Raw genomic sequence first — 21,087 nt, forward strand, 5'->3', positions numbered from 1 at the left:
AACCCTGCAAGTGTTAGCGCACAGCTGCTAAGAGAATTTCTCAGTTCAGCGTAGCATTAAGTGGTAACGAGTCTCCGTGGCGCAATCGGTTAGCGCGTTCGGCTGTTAACCGAAAGGTTGGTGGTTCAAGCCCACCCGGGGACGAATTTTTGTCAGGCCTCAATGGTGAAAGCCTATTAGATCCTGTAAAGAGCACTTGACAAAGGTCATTATCATTTTTGTAGTCGACTCTGAATCCTTTTAATCCTTTTGCCTGCCTCTCCCCCTTTTTTCTTGGTCATCTAAAATTCGTAAAAGCACCTTTATTTCTATAAACACGTGCACTTGACAAGTATTTTGTTTCACAGATAGATGTGTGAACTCGATTTTATCGCTAGGACTCGATAGGGTATGGATGTCTGAGCAATACGAATAACCATCGAAAAATCGAGAAGTAATTCATTTGAACTTATTTCACATAAGGCTGGTTTTCATTCGCGACAAAGTCAGAGTTGGCTAAGGCGATATGATTCAAAGAAAATCAAACTTATGGAATCAGAAGAAATGTAGTCCCCTACGATCCAGTGAAAACTGGATTGTCGGATTGAAAGCAATCGGATGGCCTGAGTACTCGCATTGTGATTGGTTTATTTTTTCACCTCTGCCTGCGACTCCGACAATTCAGTTTTCACCGGATCATAAGCTTTGGAGTCATGAGGGGAATCGGAAGTAAATGAACAGTTCCGACTTTTCTGACACTGAATCCGGTCAGCTTATGATACCGTTTACGACTGCGATTTTCACTTTGTCGATAACGCTCTTTCGACTGAGACTATTAGTAAGACTATGGTGTAAGCCTCCTTGAACTTGATAGTGACTTTATTCGGAAAATCAGAACAACTCAAAACCTCACGACAGAACATGACACTGTTTTAGACCAAAGGCCGTTAAAGATCATGATCCAAATAAAATATCTACCTCGAAAAAAAAAACTACTGATTGCCACCCTTTGTCTTTGTGATCCGTGTCAAAGTGGAAGATTTCAAGCAAATTCGATCGCAACAGCAAAACTAAACTGAATAACGCCAATTTGAGTCTGACGCCAGGCAAGAGAAAATTAGGTGCGCATAAAGTTGTGGCGCATTTTATACATGTTACCGACACAAAAGCATTTCCATACTAGATCTGATCATTTTTTATTTTATTACAATGTATGTAACCTTTAAATAAAAAAAAAAAATTCTAGATTTCTAATCAGGATGCACATTGTTGTATTTTTCTTGAAAATTTTCATGAAGAGGCCCGAAGTGTCGTTTTATTTTAAAATGAAATAAAATCGTGAAACCAAAGAGTGATACAACTATATACACAAACAAACGAAACGCTATGGATTCAGAAAGAGATAGAAATAAAAGTGCTTCTCTGGGTTTCTGTTTAGTAAGTCTACAAATTGATTTCGTGTACATGAGCGTTTTTGCTTCAGAACTGAAGAAGACCGACCTTCGCTTACGCAGTTACATGATTTGGAGGTTACAATCTACCAATGAAAGGTATTAATTCAACCCCTATTTTAAACGGTGAAATATTGTTATGCTCCTCTAAATAAAAAGTGATAATATCCGTATTGTCGGTGCCTTTTGTGATTGACAATTTCATTGAAATTAAAATAGCTATTTTCTATCGATCTTGAAATATTTTCCTATTTTTATTTTTATTTTTAACTTTTTACACTTGTCGTCTAGTAATTCATCTAAATCGAGTGGGTCGAACCGCCAGCGAGGAAAATCAGGGTTCTTTGAAGTATTTATATCATATAGATGGATGAATTCTTCACTGTTTAGAAGGTTTTCTTCAAAACTGAAAAGAAGATGGTCTCTCACGTTCTGCAAGTTCGGTATATTTGATTGAGCTTTCGATAGCTTTGGTGGCAGTTTTCTCGGGAAAACATTTTCATAATTTCCCACCAAATGAGGCCTTCACAATGCACGCGACCCTGCCTGCTTAAGCATTGTGAATGGCGTTCATTTGTGACCACTACGACGAGAACGTAGATTGCCACAGAGGAATATCATGGCGATCCTACGGGCAATTCTGGTGGTGATCCCGGTGGGGGGTCTAATGGCCATATCTAAGGACCATTCTTGGGGCGATCCAAAGGGCGCTCCTGAGAGCGATCCCGACGGCGATCCTGAGGACGATCCTAAGTGCGATCCTGAGGGCAATCCTGAGGGCAATCCTGAGGACGATCCTGAGAGCAATCTTGAGGGAGATCGAGAGAGCAATCTTACGGGTTCGCTTTTTCTATTTTCTTTCTTTAGCTCTTTTCTACCTAGAAACTTGTCGTAGTCGACATCAAGCAACGCTAATAATCCACGACGGTTTTCTAAAGTTTGCGATAGCCCTTTTATGGTGCGAGAGACTTCGAACACAATTTCTCTAGAACCGCTTTTCATCAATGCTGCTACTTTCTCAGCCGATGAGTCATCCGGTGTAGCTCTAACTTGTTGTTCGACGTGTCGCTTCAATGCCAACCAATGGCGAATAATGGAGAAAACAGACTTATCTGTTGCTGATTCACTAGGTGATTGAGCGGCCTTCTTTAGTAACTGAAATGTTGTGTAAACTGCTTTTTCGACTTCTTTTGATGTCATTGTACCACGAATAACCTGCTGCACTAGGCGATGTACTCTCATGCATCCAACAGACTTCCTCTGGAAAAGTGAAAACTTGGTCAAAACTTCTACTATATGGTTATTCCTGAGGGGGAGTTCTATTTTGTTTTCAGATACAACGTCAGAGGAAAGAATCACTGCATTGATGAGTCCTTCATAGATTTCATCGGGATCAAGGAAAGCAGCTGCATGTACGAACCTGGTTGCAATTTCTCCATATCTTGAGTTCTTTACGTACTCAAAGTTCAATAACCATGTAGTGTGGACTGAAAGACGATTCAAGGAGTCGTACTCCCTCGAGGGATTTGCCCGATGCTCGCTTAGCAGCTTGAACCTTTCGAGCTTGTATTGTTTCAAATATTCATTTACAGTGCAGCCAAGAGATTTGATATGTGCACCAGCCTGCTCCAAGGCAAGGGGAAGACAACCAAGCTCAACAACCAGCTCATTTAGCGCATCCTCCTGGACTGCAGCATTTTCACCGCTGAAATGACTCAAAAGAAACTCTTTTGCTTCCTCGATAGAGAAAGAGGTGATTTCTACAAAACAATTTGGCTCAACATCCACACACCGACAGATCTCTTTTCTTTCACGCCTTGTTGTTACCAACATGTGACCGTTTGACTCCCTTTTCCATATTCCTCTCAAAACTTTACGCATTTTTTCAGAAAGTATTGGCTGGTCGACGTTGTCAAGAACCATCAGCCAAAGCTTTTCCTGCTTAGATATAAGCGTTAGAATTCGTGCCAGTGTAAGATCTGATGATTTTTCCATCAGTCCTAAACGTAACGCTAAGTCATTCACACAGCTTTCAAACTTCTCTTCATCTTCCATGGAGAACCAAAATACGCCTCCCTCGTAATGTGGTTTATGCTCCCAAGCGAATTGAGCTGCTAAGGTCGTTTTTCCACATCCGCCAAGACCACAAATGGCCGCCATTCTAAATTTATGGTCGCTGTTTTCTGAGAGGAGGCACCTTTCAAGCGATTCTAACTCTTTTTGTCTTCCTGTAAACCTCTTGTTTCGATCTGGCGCATCAAATACTATAGATTTATCTTTTGCTGCGGAGACACTGACATCACTTAACATTTTATCCGGGTTTTGTCTTGTTGTTTGTTCTTCATGCTTGCTTTTGCTCAATTCATGTAATATTGCCTGAACTTTTTCAAATCCAGACTCAAACATTTCATGTATTTGATTTATATGTTCGTGCATAACACTAAGAAATGTGTCATTAAGTGGATTACCAACGCAAAATTCTAACCCTAGGAAAAATTAGGACAAACAAACAATTAGAAAACCGGTAATAGAGCATTAATTTTCAACGTGAGCTAAAGTCCAACGTCACTCACCATTAAAGGAAACCAGTAAAATGTAAAATTGAATAATCCTCTGAAAAGAGGGTTGATCCAAATTGCGACACTAATACGCGGATTGTAAGAATCGAGTAGTTTAGCCCGACAGCTCTGACTTGACGTGGACCGACTCATCTTATGAATTCACCGCAGGCAGGCAACCATATGGGATGTAAAGTCACGTAACATTCTTGACCTCTAACGTTTGCTGTAACTTACAACGAACAAATTTCCTTCACAGGCGACAAAATAACAACGCGACCCTCCTCCCGCCAGCATGTAAATTTTCTCTCAGTAGTTTGGTTTCGGACCGCCTTTTCAACGACACACATGTGCACCGGCGGGAAAGGGAGTCCGGTCGTACTTTTGTCGCTAGTGGTGGAAATGTGAGCACGATTGATTGATTGCTTAATTTCGATATCTTCTTTCCACACCTTGTATCGATAGCAAAACTGTTAACGAAGTGGAACAATAGAGTAGGCTTTTGGGTTGTTTAGAGAAGCGTAAATGTAATGATTTGTGGCATATATGTTGGACACCAATCGACCTTAAACATGCTTGAAAAATAGGTGGGGAGCGATAATTGGAAGTGAAAGAGGTTTGTTGTGGTTCTTGGGGATGGAAGCTAGGAAGCTACACGGCTCGATGATTTGAGAAGTGTCGGTTAAAAGGGGGGGAGGAGGTGGTGAGAATTATCCTTCCTATAAAAATTACCAGATCCCTCGCAGGAAAGTAAACAGGAAACTGAGAGTAAACACAGGAAGCTGAAAGTAAATGATCAAAAGCTGCAAATTGTAAGCTTTGTGAGGAATTATCCTCGATTACTTGAATGAAAGTGAGATCGGATGTTGCCAATTAGAGCGAAAGTTAGAGATAAACAATATTTTCACGTCACGCGGGCTCAAACCCATACGGTTGCCTGCCTTTGTTTTGCCAGACTAGCAGTTGGAGGAGACGAGCAGAAAGCGGGCGCGTGTGCCCACTGTTTCGAATTAAAGAATAATTGATCTTCACTGGACGATGCTAAGCGCTATAGAAGCGATTAGAATCAACGGAAATCAGCAGTTTGAGCTCCAAAGAGCTTGGGAACTAGCATGTACAAAGGTCAAGCTGTCAAAGGTGTGACATCTTAGCTCAAGTCTATGCTTTCTTTGTAAAGTAATACAAACTAAGAGAAAAAGGGAAGTCTCATTTAGTTTCATTGTTCTGTGTTTCACATTAAATAGTCATACTTGGTTCATACTTGGTTCACACTAAATGAAGATTTGTCGATTTTTTTCGAATTTATGTCTTCAATTTGATTCATGAATGTCTACGTTGAGATTGCAATCCGTATCTCTTCAACAGCCAGCATATTCTATCGGCCTGAAGATACAATTTTGGTTGAGACCTCCTCGGTTAGAGGAGAAGACAAAACAATATTTCTTCAAACATGTGTAATGACATCTTACCATGCTTTCTCCACATCTGCAGCTCAGAGAGGAGCTCTGTTTTTTCTGCTGGGGCAAATCTCAGGTCTTCAACCAAGGTCTCCATTCGATCAAAACATATATTGTATTTCACTTCCGTCCATGACGCAGAGTCGTAATGGGCCCACTTATTTCGTACTTCAGATCTCACAAGTTCAGCTGACAGCGCTGCAGCGCTGAATGGTGGAGCAGAGCAAAGAACAGCCAGAGCCGCCGAGGCATCAAAAGAGGAATCAAATGCATTGAAATGTGCCATGAAAGGTTTCATGAACAACTTAGCCAATGACACTTCATCCTTTACACAATAGTCAAAGCAATGGGTGTCTCGACCCAAGGCGGCGTTATTATTGATACTTTCGTAGTTCAGCTTCAGAGTGGTTGGTGGAATAGTCTTCAGGTGAGTCGGATAGGTTTGCTTGTCTAATCCATAATTTGCCAACAGATTTTGGTAAAATGGTTTCATTTTCTGTTCAATCTTTTTTCTGATATACGGCATAAGTACACTGTGAAGAACAGTGCCAACCACCAACCACCGTCGATGTTCTGTGTCTGTCCCGGGCGATGAAGCCATGCTTTGTTTCTTGCCTTCTCAGTCACAAGTTTACCTGACACCTAGAGGGAAGGTAGGTTTAATTGACGTAAAGATAAAAATAATGGTAGCTCATAACAGAAGCATATTTGGTCTCGATAATTTTGTTTGAATTGTTCTTCTTGAAAGTGTCTTCCCCTTGCAGAAGTTGGTTTGTTGGTTTTTATGTTTTTAAAACCAAGATTGTCTGTGTTATATGAGATTTTTAATAGTTTATAACTAGCCTTATGGCTACACTCGTTAAATTTAAAACTCTCTCTTTCGTCGTCTTTACTATTCTTTCCACACTTAAATAATCAAACACATCCATCCTTCAAAACTCTCAGATGTTTTTAAATCCACAATTATAGAATTTTCACCATCACGCTTTTCACTTTTCTTCCATATTTCCAAACTTCTACATTACTTTACACGAAAGCTTCTTCCTTTCTAATTCATGTCCTGTTTTGGCTTCGATTGATTTATTTCAAGTTATTATCTCGTCAGCACTTTTATACAACCAAAGTATATTGGTAACTTTTTAACTTTTCTCCCACCATTCTAATTTAGACCTTAAATCTTTTTTTATTTCATCATTTAAAAATTTTAAAACGTCAAGATCACACTCGCACTTACACGTGTCTTAACTCCCTCAACTCTGTTTACCCCTTCATACTTCTCCACGTCACATTTCCACAACTCTCCTCAAGTTCCTAAGTTCCATAATTGCACGCGTCCACTCCACTAAAATTTTAAGGTACAATTTTGGCCCTACTTTTTTTTTCATTGCATTCTGATGAGCTGTTACGAGAAATGAAGCGTAAATTTTAAAAGCTTCTCAAAACAGTCTTTCAAGAATGGTTATATCGATTCAAATGGTTCGATTTTGTTTAGCACAGGCTTAAATAACCTTTGTTCGCTGGGTGGAACTTCAAATACAATTTTCACGCCGTGAAACTCTACTCAGAACTCACGAGAACTCTGAACGGTTAAGTGAGCATGAAATAGTCTTAGCTTGAGTTACGTACGCACATCACGAGAACTTGATCAAGATGTGAACTAGTTAATTATTACAAACTGAAATATGCATTCAAAAAGCTGATTGAAACCCACCTCAAAGAATGGAGCTTACCGGTGCAGAATTCCTGTTTCGTTTATCAGCACTATTTCAAAGCGGCAAAACTATCAACTACACTGGATGACTTGACAGATCGATAAACGACGTGGTTACAGGCTTATTATTCCTGATAAATTCGATTAATGCTTTGTTGTGTAAACTGCAAATCGAAGATCACCTTAGGCGTGAGAAATTACTCGCACAAAAAGGCAGCCTTTAAGTCGAAAGCGGAAAATGTAACACCGACGAATAAATGCGTAACTTTTCAAGTGAACAACTGTCAATCATATCCAACAGTCATGCCTTGGTGAGCATTTCCCCGTCTGACAGAATTTACCAAAGTTCAGTAATACTAACGGCATGCTGTTTATAAGAGAAACAGAGAGAAAATATAGCTCAACGGTGCAAACAAGAGACGGATTGTAGCAACATGGTTTTATGAAAGATACATGCAAGAAAAACCTGACTGCACTGAGACCTGATGTGTAATGGTAAAAAAGGAAAAGCCAAAAAAATTAAAATGGAAGGGCGAACATCGAGAGTTCGAATTATCGAGGGTGATCTCGCGGAAATGCAGGGGATATCTCTACTGGTTCGATTTAACTCGAGGATTCAGTCAGTGAGGACCGAGAGTCGACACTGCCATCTGACCAGCAAGTTGACATTCCCATCGAGTATTGCAGCTCCGCTAGATTTCATCTGGTAAGATTGTGGAAGCTAGAGTAAATAAAGTGACAATCTAGCAAATATTCTAAACTATCATACTCGTAACCATCGTTTTCTTTAAAGAAAAATTACTAATCATCAGCCGACCTGAATTGTCGTCAAACTAACAAACGAAATGATCTTGTGGCACAGAAACAAAGCGTTGCTGCGTAACAGCTGAACAAAACATCTAAATTTGTCGCCACATCAATTATGCAAAGTTATAGTAGATTATCGATGGCTACGAATATTCTTGTCAATAAAATTCCCTTAAAAGTGAATTAGTATAGGTAATCACATGATTACGAGTACAATTTGGAATAAATAAGCACGAGTAAACTTTTTTATATACTAACAAAATTGCACGAGCCCGTAGGGCAAGTGCAATTTGAGGTCTTTGAAAAATTAACTAGTGCTTGTTTATTCCAAATTGTGCGAGAAAAATCATGTGATTACGTGTCAATAATATACATGGAAGAAGACGAAATTACTTATCATAATTAATTAAGCATAAGGAAAGCGCGCGCATCAAGTGCAAAATAATTTATTCAAATCATGCGTTCGGTCAAAACAACCGCCTATGATCAAAACAGTAATATGCAATGATATCTTCACATCTTTAAGGCGCAAAAAAGTCCAAAGTCCGGCTAAACAGTTCAAGGAATTGTTCAGTCTGTGTCCGAATCACTTTCAATGAAATGGGATCGTCGTTTCCGAGGTTTAACCATGTTTGTTTTTAATTTCGGCGTTGGATCGTTCCAGCAAAGTGTTTTAAAGCTGGGTCGGCTCGTAATTTACGATTTCCTTGGCAATTCCCTTCTCTGAACACCACTTTTTCCAAACAGACAACCAAAAAGCAGTGCCTTTTACAGTGGTTTCGTTGTTTAACTGTTTTTCAGCTGCAGTGGCGAAAGAAAACCTACTTAAAACGCCGGCCATTGTTTCGCTCGTAATTTTCAAATTTTCAAATTTTGTTGCGACATCCAAGGCTCGCATTTGATTGGCTATCTGTGAGTTGCTTTAATTATTGACCAATCTGAATGTCTAAATTGTTACTTTCTTTGCACTGAATTAACCCTTTTCTACACTGAATTAACTCTCTTATGCACTGAATTACCTGAAAACTGCATTTATCTTAACCAATCAGAACTGAGTAATTTTTCCATGTATATTATTGTTCACGAAACAGGCTTGTCGGGATAAAAAAGTAGCCTATGTATTTTTCTTATCTCAATATATGTCCCGCTCTACGTCTACGTATCGAGCACTGAACGACGGAAAAATCGAAACACAGACTTCCTATCCTTCCTTCCTTCCTAGACTTCCTTCCTACACCTTTGTTGGCCTGAGAGTTTTAGCAACAATTTTTAATAATATATAATTTTTAACCATATTCCCACCAATAGCATAGCTTCATTTTCTGCATGTAAACCCAAACACAACCCTAATTCCTCCAATCGCTCTTACGAAGGGCTGATGCCCGAAACGTCAGCCTTTTAACCTTTTACGGTGGTCAATTTACGTTTTCAACTCAGTTGTTAACACTAAATTACCTGTTACACTCTCCCACGGACGCAGCTCTACAGTTTCTTTAGAAACTTGCCCCCTTTATTCTGCGTACGTTATTCGATCGCGAGCTCACCTGGATAGCGAGGAAGGACATGCGCAAGTGACGTTGAATCTGAAGAAAAGTGCAGATATCTATGCAACTCTTGTAATCAGCGACATCGGACGGTAGAACGTTACAGGCAGGTCAAATGTAGATGTAAGTTCGTGTGGTGTTGTTAGATGCGAGTTATGTACCGAGAAGTATTCCCTCACAACTTGTGGATGAAAAAGGATTGACAACGTGCTCGTTTTGAAATCTATATATAGCCCTGCGTGTACATGATTTTTTTTTGTTACTCTTAGTGTGTTCTTGAACACAGGCGAAAGATCAAGTCTGTCGAAGGAAATATATAAAGAACACATTCTAATGTTGGGGCGGGAAGGGTTACAAAAGAAGACTCTGTGTTGGCGCACAGCTGCTAATAAAATTTCTCAGTTCATCACATCGCTCTAAAGCAACAAGTCTCTGTGGCGCAATCGATTAGCAAGTTCGGCTGTCAACCGACAGGTTGGTGGTTCAAGCCCACGCGCGAACGGATTTTTGTCAATCCTCAGTGGTGAAAGGTTTGTAGATCCAGTAAAGGGCACTTGACAAAGTTTCTTATCATTTTTGTAGTCGATCTGGATCCTGATTATTTCAAATTCGTAGGAGCACCACTATTTCTATGAACATGTGCAGTTGAAAAGTATTTTGTTTCCCACATAGATGTGTGAACTCGATTTTATTGCTAAGACACTCGATAGAGTTTAGATGTCTGAGCAATACGGATAATTATCGTAATATCGACAAGTAATATGTTTGAACTTATTTCACTGAGACTGGTTTCACTCACGACGAAGTCAGAGTTGGATAAAGCGATATAGTTTAACGAAAATCAAACCTACGGAATCAGAAGAAGTTTGGTCACCTACGATCCAGTGAAAACTGGATTATCAGATTAAAAGCGATCGGATGACCTAAGAACTCGCATCGTAATTGATGTATTTTTCACCTCTGCCTGCGACTCCGATAATTCAGTTTTCACTGGATCATAAGCTTTGGAGTCATGAGAGGAAGCGGAAGTAAATGGAACTGTTCCGATTCTTCTGACTACGATTCCGGCCAGCTTAAGACAACACTTACGAATTCAATTTTCGATTTTCATTCGGTCGAAGGCACTCTTTCGACTGCGACTATACTAAGACTCCGTCGCCAGTGAAAACAAGCTTTTATAGAAGGCGATGGGTGTTGTGAACCCAGAGGGATACGGAAGGGTAGGCGTTTCCCAAAAACTCAAACCTGTTTTCGTAATTTTGAAAGAAATATACGGATATCAAAATGTGGACAAACCAAATTTTGCATGGTGATTGTTATAATTATTTGATCTGATGTCGTCTGCATCTTTATTCATAGGTGAAATGATATCGACACTGAGGCATAATATGTTAAAAGCGATTTAATAAACTTAGCGAAACTCGACAGATTCTTTGATATTGCTTTGCCTTGAGCCAGTTATGTTTCCAGATACGTGAAATGGACGGCCTGCTTTGTTGTCTTTCGTGCTGTCTTTCGAGGAATCGGACGTTCTCGCAATGCTTTTATTGTGTGCGTGTACAGGGTCATCATCGTAATAAGTGGGGGCAATGTCGAAAATAACGAAGCCGAACCCGTTGAAGACTGTGCTCAGTGATTTGCCCCTCAAATGTCTGCACTAAAGTTGTCCGTCAAGGTACACAACTTTAGTGTACAGGAGAAACAGCACACTAGAAGCAAATGGTGTCATCCAGGTAAAAGCTAACAAAGCTAGACGAATGTTTTTCCTCGAAAGTAATGAGGTTTTCATGGGGAAAACTGTTGCGGCGGTATTTTTATTTCATTTTTTATTTTTATCAGAACAAAGCTCAACAGAGACACCACTTGTGATGTTTCTCTGAGGTACATCCCTAGTTTACAAACGACTGAGGCACAAGTCTCAGTGATAAACTCTGTCCCGGTCGGCATGCCTTCAGTTGCACATAGCGGCCACTTAAAGCATGCGCAAAGGAAGTCAGACACCGCCATGTTGACTATGTAGTAGTTAATGCTAGTTCTAATGATGGGTAGTTTTTAGAAGGGCTGTTATTACATAAGTGTTGCCCATGACGGTTCCGAAGCTAATGATGGAAGAAACCTTAGTAAACAACTCAGGTGCAAGTTGAGAACAAGTTTGTTCGTGTTGAATTCTAGTGTTGTTCAAAATCAACCCATGGTTTGCTACCGAAAATTCGTTAGGGCTTGGTGCAATAGTTTTGGGTAAAACCAAGGAGCTCTTTAGATTTTTTTCAAAAAAGGAAGGTAAAAAGTCACTAATGGAATACACAATGCATACCATGAATGACATAAAACTATCCTAGGGGTAAAAGAGCTTGGTATTTGTAAGTCATTATTGTCCTGTCGCAACCTCTTAACTCCCGAAATACAATCAAATCCCGTTTTCGGCGCCACATTGAAACCTTCTAATTTCATTGTCGTGTAATAACAAGATTCAGTTGAATAAAAGGTTATTTTTTCATTTGCCATTGCTTTGAACTAATTGCAGTAGAAGCCTGTTTACTCGAACCCGATTAAAACTTGATCCTTTATGAGCGATCGATACTCGATACTCGATTAGTGATCAATCCCCAGTTATCGTTGTGTCCATTATCCAGAGACTTTCTAGCTATGCACTGGGACCTTGTGAGAACGGCAATTCAAAAAGCTGATTTCCTTCTTTTCACCTAATCGTCAATTTTCCCCGGCAGTCCGACAGTAAGTTTTAGCAGTATAACCTTTAGCTTAATACCTTTTGAAAACTTTTGAAACACGCATGGAAAGTTACAAACCGTCGAGCCAGTCAGAGTAATCTAGTTAATTGCATATTGATAGATGCTGATATTTTTCTCTGTTTAGATTTGGAAGTAAATGTTTAAACATTCGCTTTTTTCAAGTGCGCCTCTTTGAACAAATCTGCTTTTGGACTGAAAATTATCCGGATCGAACCGACTAATATTCGAAAATCGTCTTTTGCCATACCAAGAGAATATAAATAGAGGATATTACACGGTAGCGATAAAATATTAATTTTTACTTTTTTGCAATAGCAATGTTGTGCGATATTATTCGTACCACGCCAGCATAAAATTAATTTCTATTATTTTTTCGTTGACTTGTTGTTCAGAAAGTGCATTTACATCTTCGCCGTTTATCATAACAAATCCCGCGGCCATTTAATAATTCTTTACCACAAACAAGCCAAGTTCATTCAGCAATGTTTGAAATGGCGAGAATTGTGACATCGTTGCTCAATATCGCGGCCACTCGTGGTACATAAGGAAAATACCCCATTCGGTTCCCGGATGTGGTGGTCGTATTGAGTCTACAAGTGTTTTAGTTCCCGTTATAAAATTTTTAGAGAAATGCGCGCGCCGTGATTGGTCAGAACGAATTCATTATTAAAGAAATAAAAACCGCGCCGAGTGCATTGTTGAGGTATATCAGCACTTAGGAATTTTTAAGGACACTCGAGAAGCGCGGAGAAGCACAAGCCGAAGGCACTTCTCGAGTGTTAAAAATCCCCAAGTGCTTATATATATAACTCAACAATGCTCAAGGAACAAGTTTCTGTATTTTTTTAATAAAATGCATCGTGAATTGAGCGCGCTCGTACCGATGACGTAGACTGCGTGCATTATATCTTAACAGTGCACTCGTGTGACGTAAGGTGCATGCTTAGTGGAGATATAATGGACTCGTTCTGACCAATCACGGTGTGCGCATTTCTCTGAACATTTTATAAATTTCCATAAAGCACGCGCCCAAAGTCAAACGAGTGTACTGTTGAAATATAAGCCAACGCACGAGCGCGCGCAATTCACGATACATTTTATAAAAGAAATTAAAAAAGCTTGCTCCTCGATTATTCTTGAGTTATATAAGCACTTGGGAATTTTTAACAACACTCGAGAAGAGCGAGAAGCACTCACCTTCGGCTCGTGCTTCTCCGCACTTCTCAAGTGTCTTTAAAAATTCCTTGCTTAAAGAACTCAACAATGCACTCCACGCGTTTTTTATTTCTTTAATAAGACAATCACGTCCATTTAATAAAGTGGTTTATATTCTCTCCTTGTTTTTTTTCCACTAATTTTTCCCTTATGATTCCATCATAAAAATACCATAAGTCTCCAAACTTGGATTCAGTCAAGGACTCTTAACCTGTCTAGCCATTTTTGAATCAAAGTAAATTAAATTTCGACACGAAAAAAAAATTGAAATCCTGGGAAAAAAACCTGAAAGAAAAAGTACAGTATTCGATTTTGATCCTCCCTTCTTAATCCGCAAAGACCTCCCGAAACAACACATGCGCAGTCACTACCTCTTGCTGTGGCTCGCTTTCAGTCAAGCGCTGGATTGCAAGTACAATTTATTACAAGATATAAATATTACAAACAGAAAAACAACAATCAACGATGGCGTTAGCTCAAATGTATGATACAAACTTTAAAAATCCTCATGATTCCAGTTAAGCAAAAGCCAGTGTAAATGGGGGTTGTGGAACAACAGCTGGGTGAAAAACCTCCCTGTACGTCCACTTGCACCTAGGAGGAAAACCCCGGGCCAGCTGTACCCCTCATTCAATAACCTCCCGGGCTGGGTTAAGTATAAGCAAAGAAAAAGAAAAAAGGAAACAGAGGAAGAAAAACAGTCAAATACTCTAAGCCTTGGAAAGGTACACCTAGAACGAGCAACACCTTTGTATCGCCATCTCGGGCGCTATATTAATCCTACGTCCTAATTCCGTCTACTACGATGTTTCCTAAAGTGCTGTTGCTCACGATTTTGCTTTTTTTCTTTTCTTTTTGCTTTAAGTTTGTTCTTCTTTTCAGTAACGAGTTCCTCTAAGACTAGCAATTCATTAAGCTCACGATTATAAGAAGCAGAGGCCAGCTCCTCGTTAACTTTTTTCCGTATATTGCCTTATTATGCTTAAATGTAACCACATTTCCTTGAATTGTTTGTTACTGAAGGTTCCTTCAGAGTCCAGTATCTTTGCAACCATTCCAGAAAGTTTATCGATGCGCTCGTAAAGACTCTTTTCAAAGAATCGTTGTTTAGACTCTTGCATTTCAGAACTTACGGACCTTCTCAATCCTTCCTCTTTTTCCAGCGAACTGCTCTGAAAGTGTGCTAGTGCATCTCGAAGTTTAATCAAGGCTTCATGAAACCTAAGTTCGAACTAGCGTTCCCTTTCAATCTTTATGCTCCATCTTTCTTCGATGGTTTTTACCATGTCCCGTAGTGCATCCACATTCTCACGAAAGGACACAAGACACCCGACATGGTCAAACTCTGGCTGCGCAGCAGAGGCCAGCTCCTTTTTAGGTTGGGACTGTTTCTCTTCGCTTGTGTGTTGTCTAATTCTGCGTAAGACTGACCAATTGTTCTCTACGGCTTTTTCGTCACTGAAGGTTCCTCCAGTTTCCATTACGTTTTCAGCCATTCCAGAAAGTTTATCGATGCACTCGTCAACACTCTCTCCTAAGATTTGTTGTTTAAGCTTTTGCATTTCAGAACTAAAGTACTTTTCCAATCCTTCCAGCTTTTCCAGCCAACTGTTCTGAAAGTCTGATCGATCATCTCGGAGTTTAAGAATGGCTTTATGAACCTCACGTTTGAACTGGCGTTCCCTTTTAATGTTTACGCTTATTTTTTCTTCGATGTTTTTTACCATGTCTTGTAGTGTATCCACTTCCTTATGTAAGTTGTTATACTGGAAATCGTCAAGCTCTAGCATAAAGAAAGATTTCACCTTTTAGTTACACGCAAGCTAAAGAGAATACACGAACCTAATTTTTAAGCGGGTTGAAAACCTTCCAAATTGTCAAGTCAAATAACCCGACACTATATGGATATGGTTGACTCAGAAAATTGAACTGCGGTAGAACGTCAGGCGAATCTGGTCCAGCCTACCTGCACAACAGGCATCAATGCAACTTATAAATTAATAAAATGACTTATTCATTGCGTTTTACAGGCGAGCGGAGGCTATTGCGAGGGGCGTGTGTCCTTGTCTCGCCCCTCAGGTTCTCATAGCGCTCACTTCACGCCTTGGTCGTCAGTTAACTTGAGAAAAGACAATTGGAACAGATCAGACTCCTCTTTAGGAGGCGTGGCCTGTCTAAAATCAAGCTGTTTTGAATTTTAATTATATCATTCGTCTATTCTATTTTTGCATATACCTTTTAAATGTTTAACATCTTTTTATTTCTTAGCTAGATTTTAGTATTAGCTAACTTTTCTCTGACTCTTCTTTAAACCCATAAATTGTTTAGAAGGCTGCCTTAAAAACGATCATTATCATTATCATTATTACTATTATTATTATTATTATTATTATTATTGTTATAAGTACTATTATCAGATAAAATAAGCACCCAACTCTTAAGAAAAAAAACCGCAAATAACGTCTTAAGACTTGCCTTGAGTTTTCCTTTCTTTTAGTTTATCCAGTATTTCCTTTTGATCCTCACTTTGAAGAAAACTTTCTACCAGAGATTCCATGGCGCGGAAGCCTTTCTTGTAATTCTCATCTGTCATTTCGTAGAATTTGTAATGAGCACAAGGTTTCCGCACTGTCATTCTCACATCTTTGGCCGCGCCATTGACATTTTTGCCAAATTCTTCGACACACTGAAGTACCCACAGAACAGCCGCAGGGTCAAATCTTAAATCAAATTTGGTAAATTTCGCCATGTGAGGTTCAAGGAAGATTTTAGCCAAAGATATTGCATCTTTAACATTGTAGTCATAGTGATCTGGATTCTTTATATATTGGTTGTTATTGATGCTCTTATAGTTCAATTTCACCCCTCCGAGTTCTTTCACGTGCTTAGCAAAAGTTTGCCTGTGCAGTTTATAACGATCTGCCATCTGCTTATAGTGCTTTGGCATTTCTTTGCTCATGATTTCTCTCACTGGTGGGATCACTACTTCGTTGAGAGCGTCTCTCAACACTGACAACTTTTTCTTCTTCAAATTGTCCGTGTTTATGAATCCTGCAAAGGTGGAAAAGATTGTATACTTACCTAAAAGAAAGCATTCTAAAATATTTAAGCATGGACCTGTTTCTATTTTCATCATTATAATTTCTCTCCATCCATATCATAAAAGGTTTCTAGGAAATCCAAGGAAAGAGTTTTATTTAAAAAAAAAACATACAAGAAAAAAAGAAGAAATACAATTTAGAAAAATAGGAATGGAGAAGGGCACGGTATAGGTAAGACTAATTGGTGCCTTATTAAGTGTAATTAACAGGGTTCATGAATTAATTTTTTTTAAAGAAATGTATATATATCTACACATAGATTTATGACCAATCAAATATATTTGCTTGCGCGCGATTAATCAACACGCGCGATCTCAAACACACGTACGTGAAAAATTATCGCCCCGGCTGAGCTCATTCCCAGGGTCCTCTCTATTCCTCGAGGGAGGAAGAGAGAGAAGACCCTGGAAACGCAATTGTATCCCTGCGACCCCAAGGTCAAAGTGACCATGTGCGGGGGTTAAATAGCATCGTACTGAGAGAAAACTTCGGAACGTAAGCCCTAAAAGATGTTCAAGAAAGAAATTGTAAGTAGAATGAGATTAGTTTGTTGACCATTTGGTTGTAGAAAAAGAAGATCTTGTCATTTAATTAGTTTTATTGAGTCGGCTAAAGTCATGCGCTTATGGTGCTATAATTATAGACGTAAGGATCGTAAAGGAAACTCGCCTGTTCAAAGACAAATGCTCTACTGAGAAAGAAAATAATGCTTTAAGCTCTTGATGCCACTCTGAAAACTATGGAGCTAGGAGTAACAATGGAAAGTGATCGTAAATGGACGAAAGGCTGTGTACAAGACTGGCTTTCATGAACAGTTGTTTTGATATGAGGTGACCAGTTTATTTGGTTGGGGGTGGGGTGGGGTGGGGTGGGGGAGCATTCTTCCCTTGTCAATGTTGAACGAGAAAGTGCTCTATTTCAGGAAACTAGACTTCTCGAAGGAGTAGATTCTTTGAGTTCATCCTGAAAACCATGAAAACAACTAGTGCTTATGTCATCAGTCTCCTGATGGAGCCAAGCCTGAGGACAACCATTTATATTTCAAAATGACAGTTAAAGAAGATTGTTGAAATAGTAGTGAAAAGTGGAATGTGTACAGCCCAATGATATGGGTATATCCTCTTCTTCATATCCTTTGTGTATCCTCTCCATGTAGATGGGTTATATGTCAAATATGACTTTAAATTTAACATTGCTGTAAACAATGGAATTATTGTTTTTAAGCATGTGCCAGAGTGTGATGAATCACAAGTGTGATGTGTTTGTAGGAAATGCCTTTCTAAGAGACCCCTTGAATAAATATTAAATTTGTTTGAAGGTTTTACCTGTGAACCATGCTATTTTTTTTATTTTTGTGTGCAGCAGACAATAAAATTGTTAAATCTCTTTTAAAATCCAAAATATCTCTCAAGTCTGGCAGAAATTGACTTTAAAATTTTTGTAAGAAAAACGAAATTTCCCTTTAGATAGGGATACATGTCATTGTGTCTTGATATTTGAGTAATATGCATTTCTTCAGGTTACTAAACCCTAATTTAGAATTTCATCACCATTTTAATTTCCTTTTTTTTTTTTTTTTACTCTTAAATGACACGTGTAATAAATCTGAAGGTAATAATATATCTTGTGTTATAATTTGTGAGAAACTTGTGTCAAGGAAGAGAAAAGTCACTTCTCTGTTCAATATTGCTGTGTAAATGTGTTTCCCCTTGTTGGTTGAGAGAGAAAGGTGAGTACATGGTTTGGCACCCTTTTTATTTTATAACGAAAAGTCAAAACGTTGGTTTCCTTCTGGAAATTAATTTGGAATACAGGTTTTTTTTCTAAAATATTCTTAAGCTTTTTCTGTAAAAACAGTAATTAGTGGTTTGCAACAGTTGGTCATAAGAGTGATACTAGGTAAAGTTATAACCTGACTGGAATCAATCCAAGAAAACCTACAACTATTTTTCATCTGATCAAAGTGCAAATTTTAAGACAAATATCATTGAAGATCTAGATTTAATGACTTTTGTAACCCTTTCATTCCCAAGCTCTCATTATGAACTCTCCCATATTTCTCCATACAGTTCTTATGATTTTAGTTTAGAGAATTCGATATTGGATCAGCCAATAATCCCCTGATTGATATTTTTCTTAACCTACAATTGTAGGTTTATTTTTTTGTAATGTCTGTAACAGAGTTATACACAAAAATGTTGGCAACCCTTTTTAAAGAAAGGAAAGTTTCTTTTCTGCTGATAGTCTAGTACCATGTGAGGAATGTTTGTACAAATTATAAATTTAAAACTGTGCAAAATAAGTTTGTTAAGGAAATAAGTTTTCAAAAAAGTGGTCTCTGAATGTAATGTTTGTAACATGGAATTGCCCATATGAGTGTTGGGACATACATAATACTATGACACATTGTCACTCTCTAGATCTTAACAGCAATTATCTTAACTGTCTGCTTTACATCTCTTATTATTTTATTTCTAAGAATTTGGTGTTGGGTCAACTAATTATCATCATACTAATAGTTTCTTTATTCTCATCACTTGTCTCCTTTGTATTGTTTTGATATTGTATGGAGAAATTCTGTCTTGGTCACTTGTGGGAGTGAAAGGGTTAAATCAGTTGGGTAAGCTTGAGAAATTTCCACAAGGTATTGGTAGGGTGGGGTTAACACTGCAAACTACATTCCTCATAATGAGATGCCCTTTAGCAGAAATTCCTTCTTAACATCCAAATTGAAGGGAGAAACTTATTAAGTACCACCTGAGTGTGAATCTCACTAATCAGCCACTTGCAACAATTTTTCATATGAAAATAATATTAAACAGGTTCTAAAATATTCTCAACCCTTTTTTGTACGAACAGAAATTGGCAGTTAGCAACAGTTGGTCATGAGATTGATACTAGGTAAAGTTATAACCTGACTGAAATCAGTCCAAGAAAACCCACAATTATTTTCCATCTGATCACAGTGCAAATTTTCAGACAAATATCATTGAAGATCTAAATTAAATGAAATTCCCTCTTAACATCTAAATTAAAGGGAGAAACTTAAAATTAAGTACCACTTGAGAGTGAATTTCACAAATCAGCCATATGCAAAAATTTTTCATATGACTAGCAATTGATTAACTCTTTGCTTCAGTAACTTTTGGAAAAATCATTTTTTAATTTAGCTAAAGTGAAAATTTTCAAAGTGAAGGTGGAGGTTTATCACTATTTGAAAACCTAAGAATTAAGTAATTTAGTATAGCGATGAGAGGTGTGTGACATCTGATGAAATGAGTTATTACTGAGCACTACAAAAATCAGTTTTCAAATCAACGAATTGTTTCCATTTTACTAAACTCATCAAGGAAATACAAATTGAAAATGTTTCAGAAATTTAACATTGGATTGAAAACCTTCTAAAGAAGAAGACAAAGATTAAGAGCTGGTCCAGAGCATGTAAAAAAGAAAGGGGCAACACTTTTATGCCTCCAAAACACTTTGATCACCTGCTTTTCACATGGTAAATTTCACATATACATATATAATCTTCACCTGAAACTAGTGTGAAACCCAAATTAAGACTGAACCTAGATCATACCATAGTTACAAGAGCTAAGTTAACATGTGTATGTGTCTAAATTTATGAGTATGAGTACCAGTATGAGTACTAGTATCACTTGAGAGTGAATTTCACAAATCAGCTATATGCAAAAATTTTTCATATGACTAGTAATTGATTAACTCTTTGCTTCAGTAACTTGTGAAAAATAATTTTTTAATTTAGCTAAAATGAAAATTTCCAGAGTGGAGGTCAAGATTTATCACTATTTGAAAACCTAAGAATTAAGTAATTTAGTTTAGTGATTACTGAGTCCTACAAAAATCAGTTTCAAGATTAATGAGTTGTTTTCATTTTACTAAACTCATCAAGGAAATACAAATGAAAATTGACAATGTTCCAGAAATTTAATAGTGGTTTGAAAACCTTTTAAAGTAGAAGGCAAAGATTTGAAAATTTTTAGAGCATGACAGGAGGCTGAAGCATATTTCTGCCACACAAATCTTCCAAATTTCTTCCACTTGTTTCAATGACAAGAGACTAAAAATGTGCATGGTGACACATTTCAAGCAATTGTTTTTATTTCTGGCATATCAATTGGCTACATGGTATCTCTATCGATTAGCAAAATGATTGGTTACTTAATATCTCTATCTTACGATTTTACTACAACTGTACAATATCACAGAGGAGGACCTCTTCGTTTTAGCATGCTTTTAATTTTGTAATGAAAAGTCAAAACATTAGTTTCCTTCTGGGAAATGATTTAGAATATCTGAAGAAGATTTTACACCTTCTTGTTTCTAATCAAGAGTGTAAGGAAATTTTCATATTATTTGCTTCATGCTCCATGCTAACAAAATGCAGTTTATGAAAATAATATTTAACAGGTTTTTTCTTAAAATATTCTCAACCTTTTTCTGCACAAACAGAAATAAACAGTTTGCAACAGTTGGTCATAACTGCAGCA

At 38.1% G+C, this 21,087-nt stretch overlaps 1 protein-coding gene, 1 long non-coding RNA gene and 1 other non-coding gene across 3 annotated transcripts; 2 read left to right on the forward strand and 1 right to left on the reverse strand.

The window, feature by feature from the left end:
- The first annotated feature begins 70 nt into the window (after nt 1-70).
- Nucleotides 71-144, forward strand: Trnan-guu (transfer RNA asparagine (anticodon GUU)). The gene has a single exon. It is a non-coding gene; the product is annotated as a tRNA-Asn (tRNA).
- Nucleotides 145-1,158: 1,014 nt separating this feature from the next.
- LOC149035625 (uncharacterized) lies at nt 1,159-7,398 on the reverse strand. Its single transcript, XM_089191799.1, has 3 exons — nt 7,157-7,398; nt 5,458-6,087; nt 1,159-3,916 (listed from the first exon to the last, which is right to left on the reverse strand). The coding sequence occupies exons 2-3, from the start codon at nt 6,044-6,046 to the stop codon at nt 2,001-2,003; spliced, it is 2,505 nt and encodes an 834-aa protein (XP_089047925.1). The 5' UTR covers nt 6,047-6,087; nt 7,157-7,398; the 3' UTR covers nt 1,159-2,000.
- Nucleotides 7,399-16,996: 9,598 nt separating this feature from the next.
- Nucleotides 16,997-17,961, forward strand: LOC149035626 (uncharacterized). Its single transcript, XR_016182198.1, has 2 exons — nt 16,997-17,100; nt 17,496-17,961. It is a non-coding gene; the product is annotated as an uncharacterized LOC149035626 (long non-coding RNA).
- Nucleotides 17,962-21,087: the final 3,126 nt, after the last annotated feature.

This window comes from Pocillopora damicornis, chromosome 13 (assembly GCF_964200805.1).
Source record: "Pocillopora damicornis chromosome 13, jaPocDami1.2, whole genome shotgun sequence".
Taxonomy (NCBI): domain Eukaryota; kingdom Metazoa; phylum Cnidaria; class Anthozoa; order Scleractinia; family Pocilloporidae; genus Pocillopora; species Pocillopora damicornis.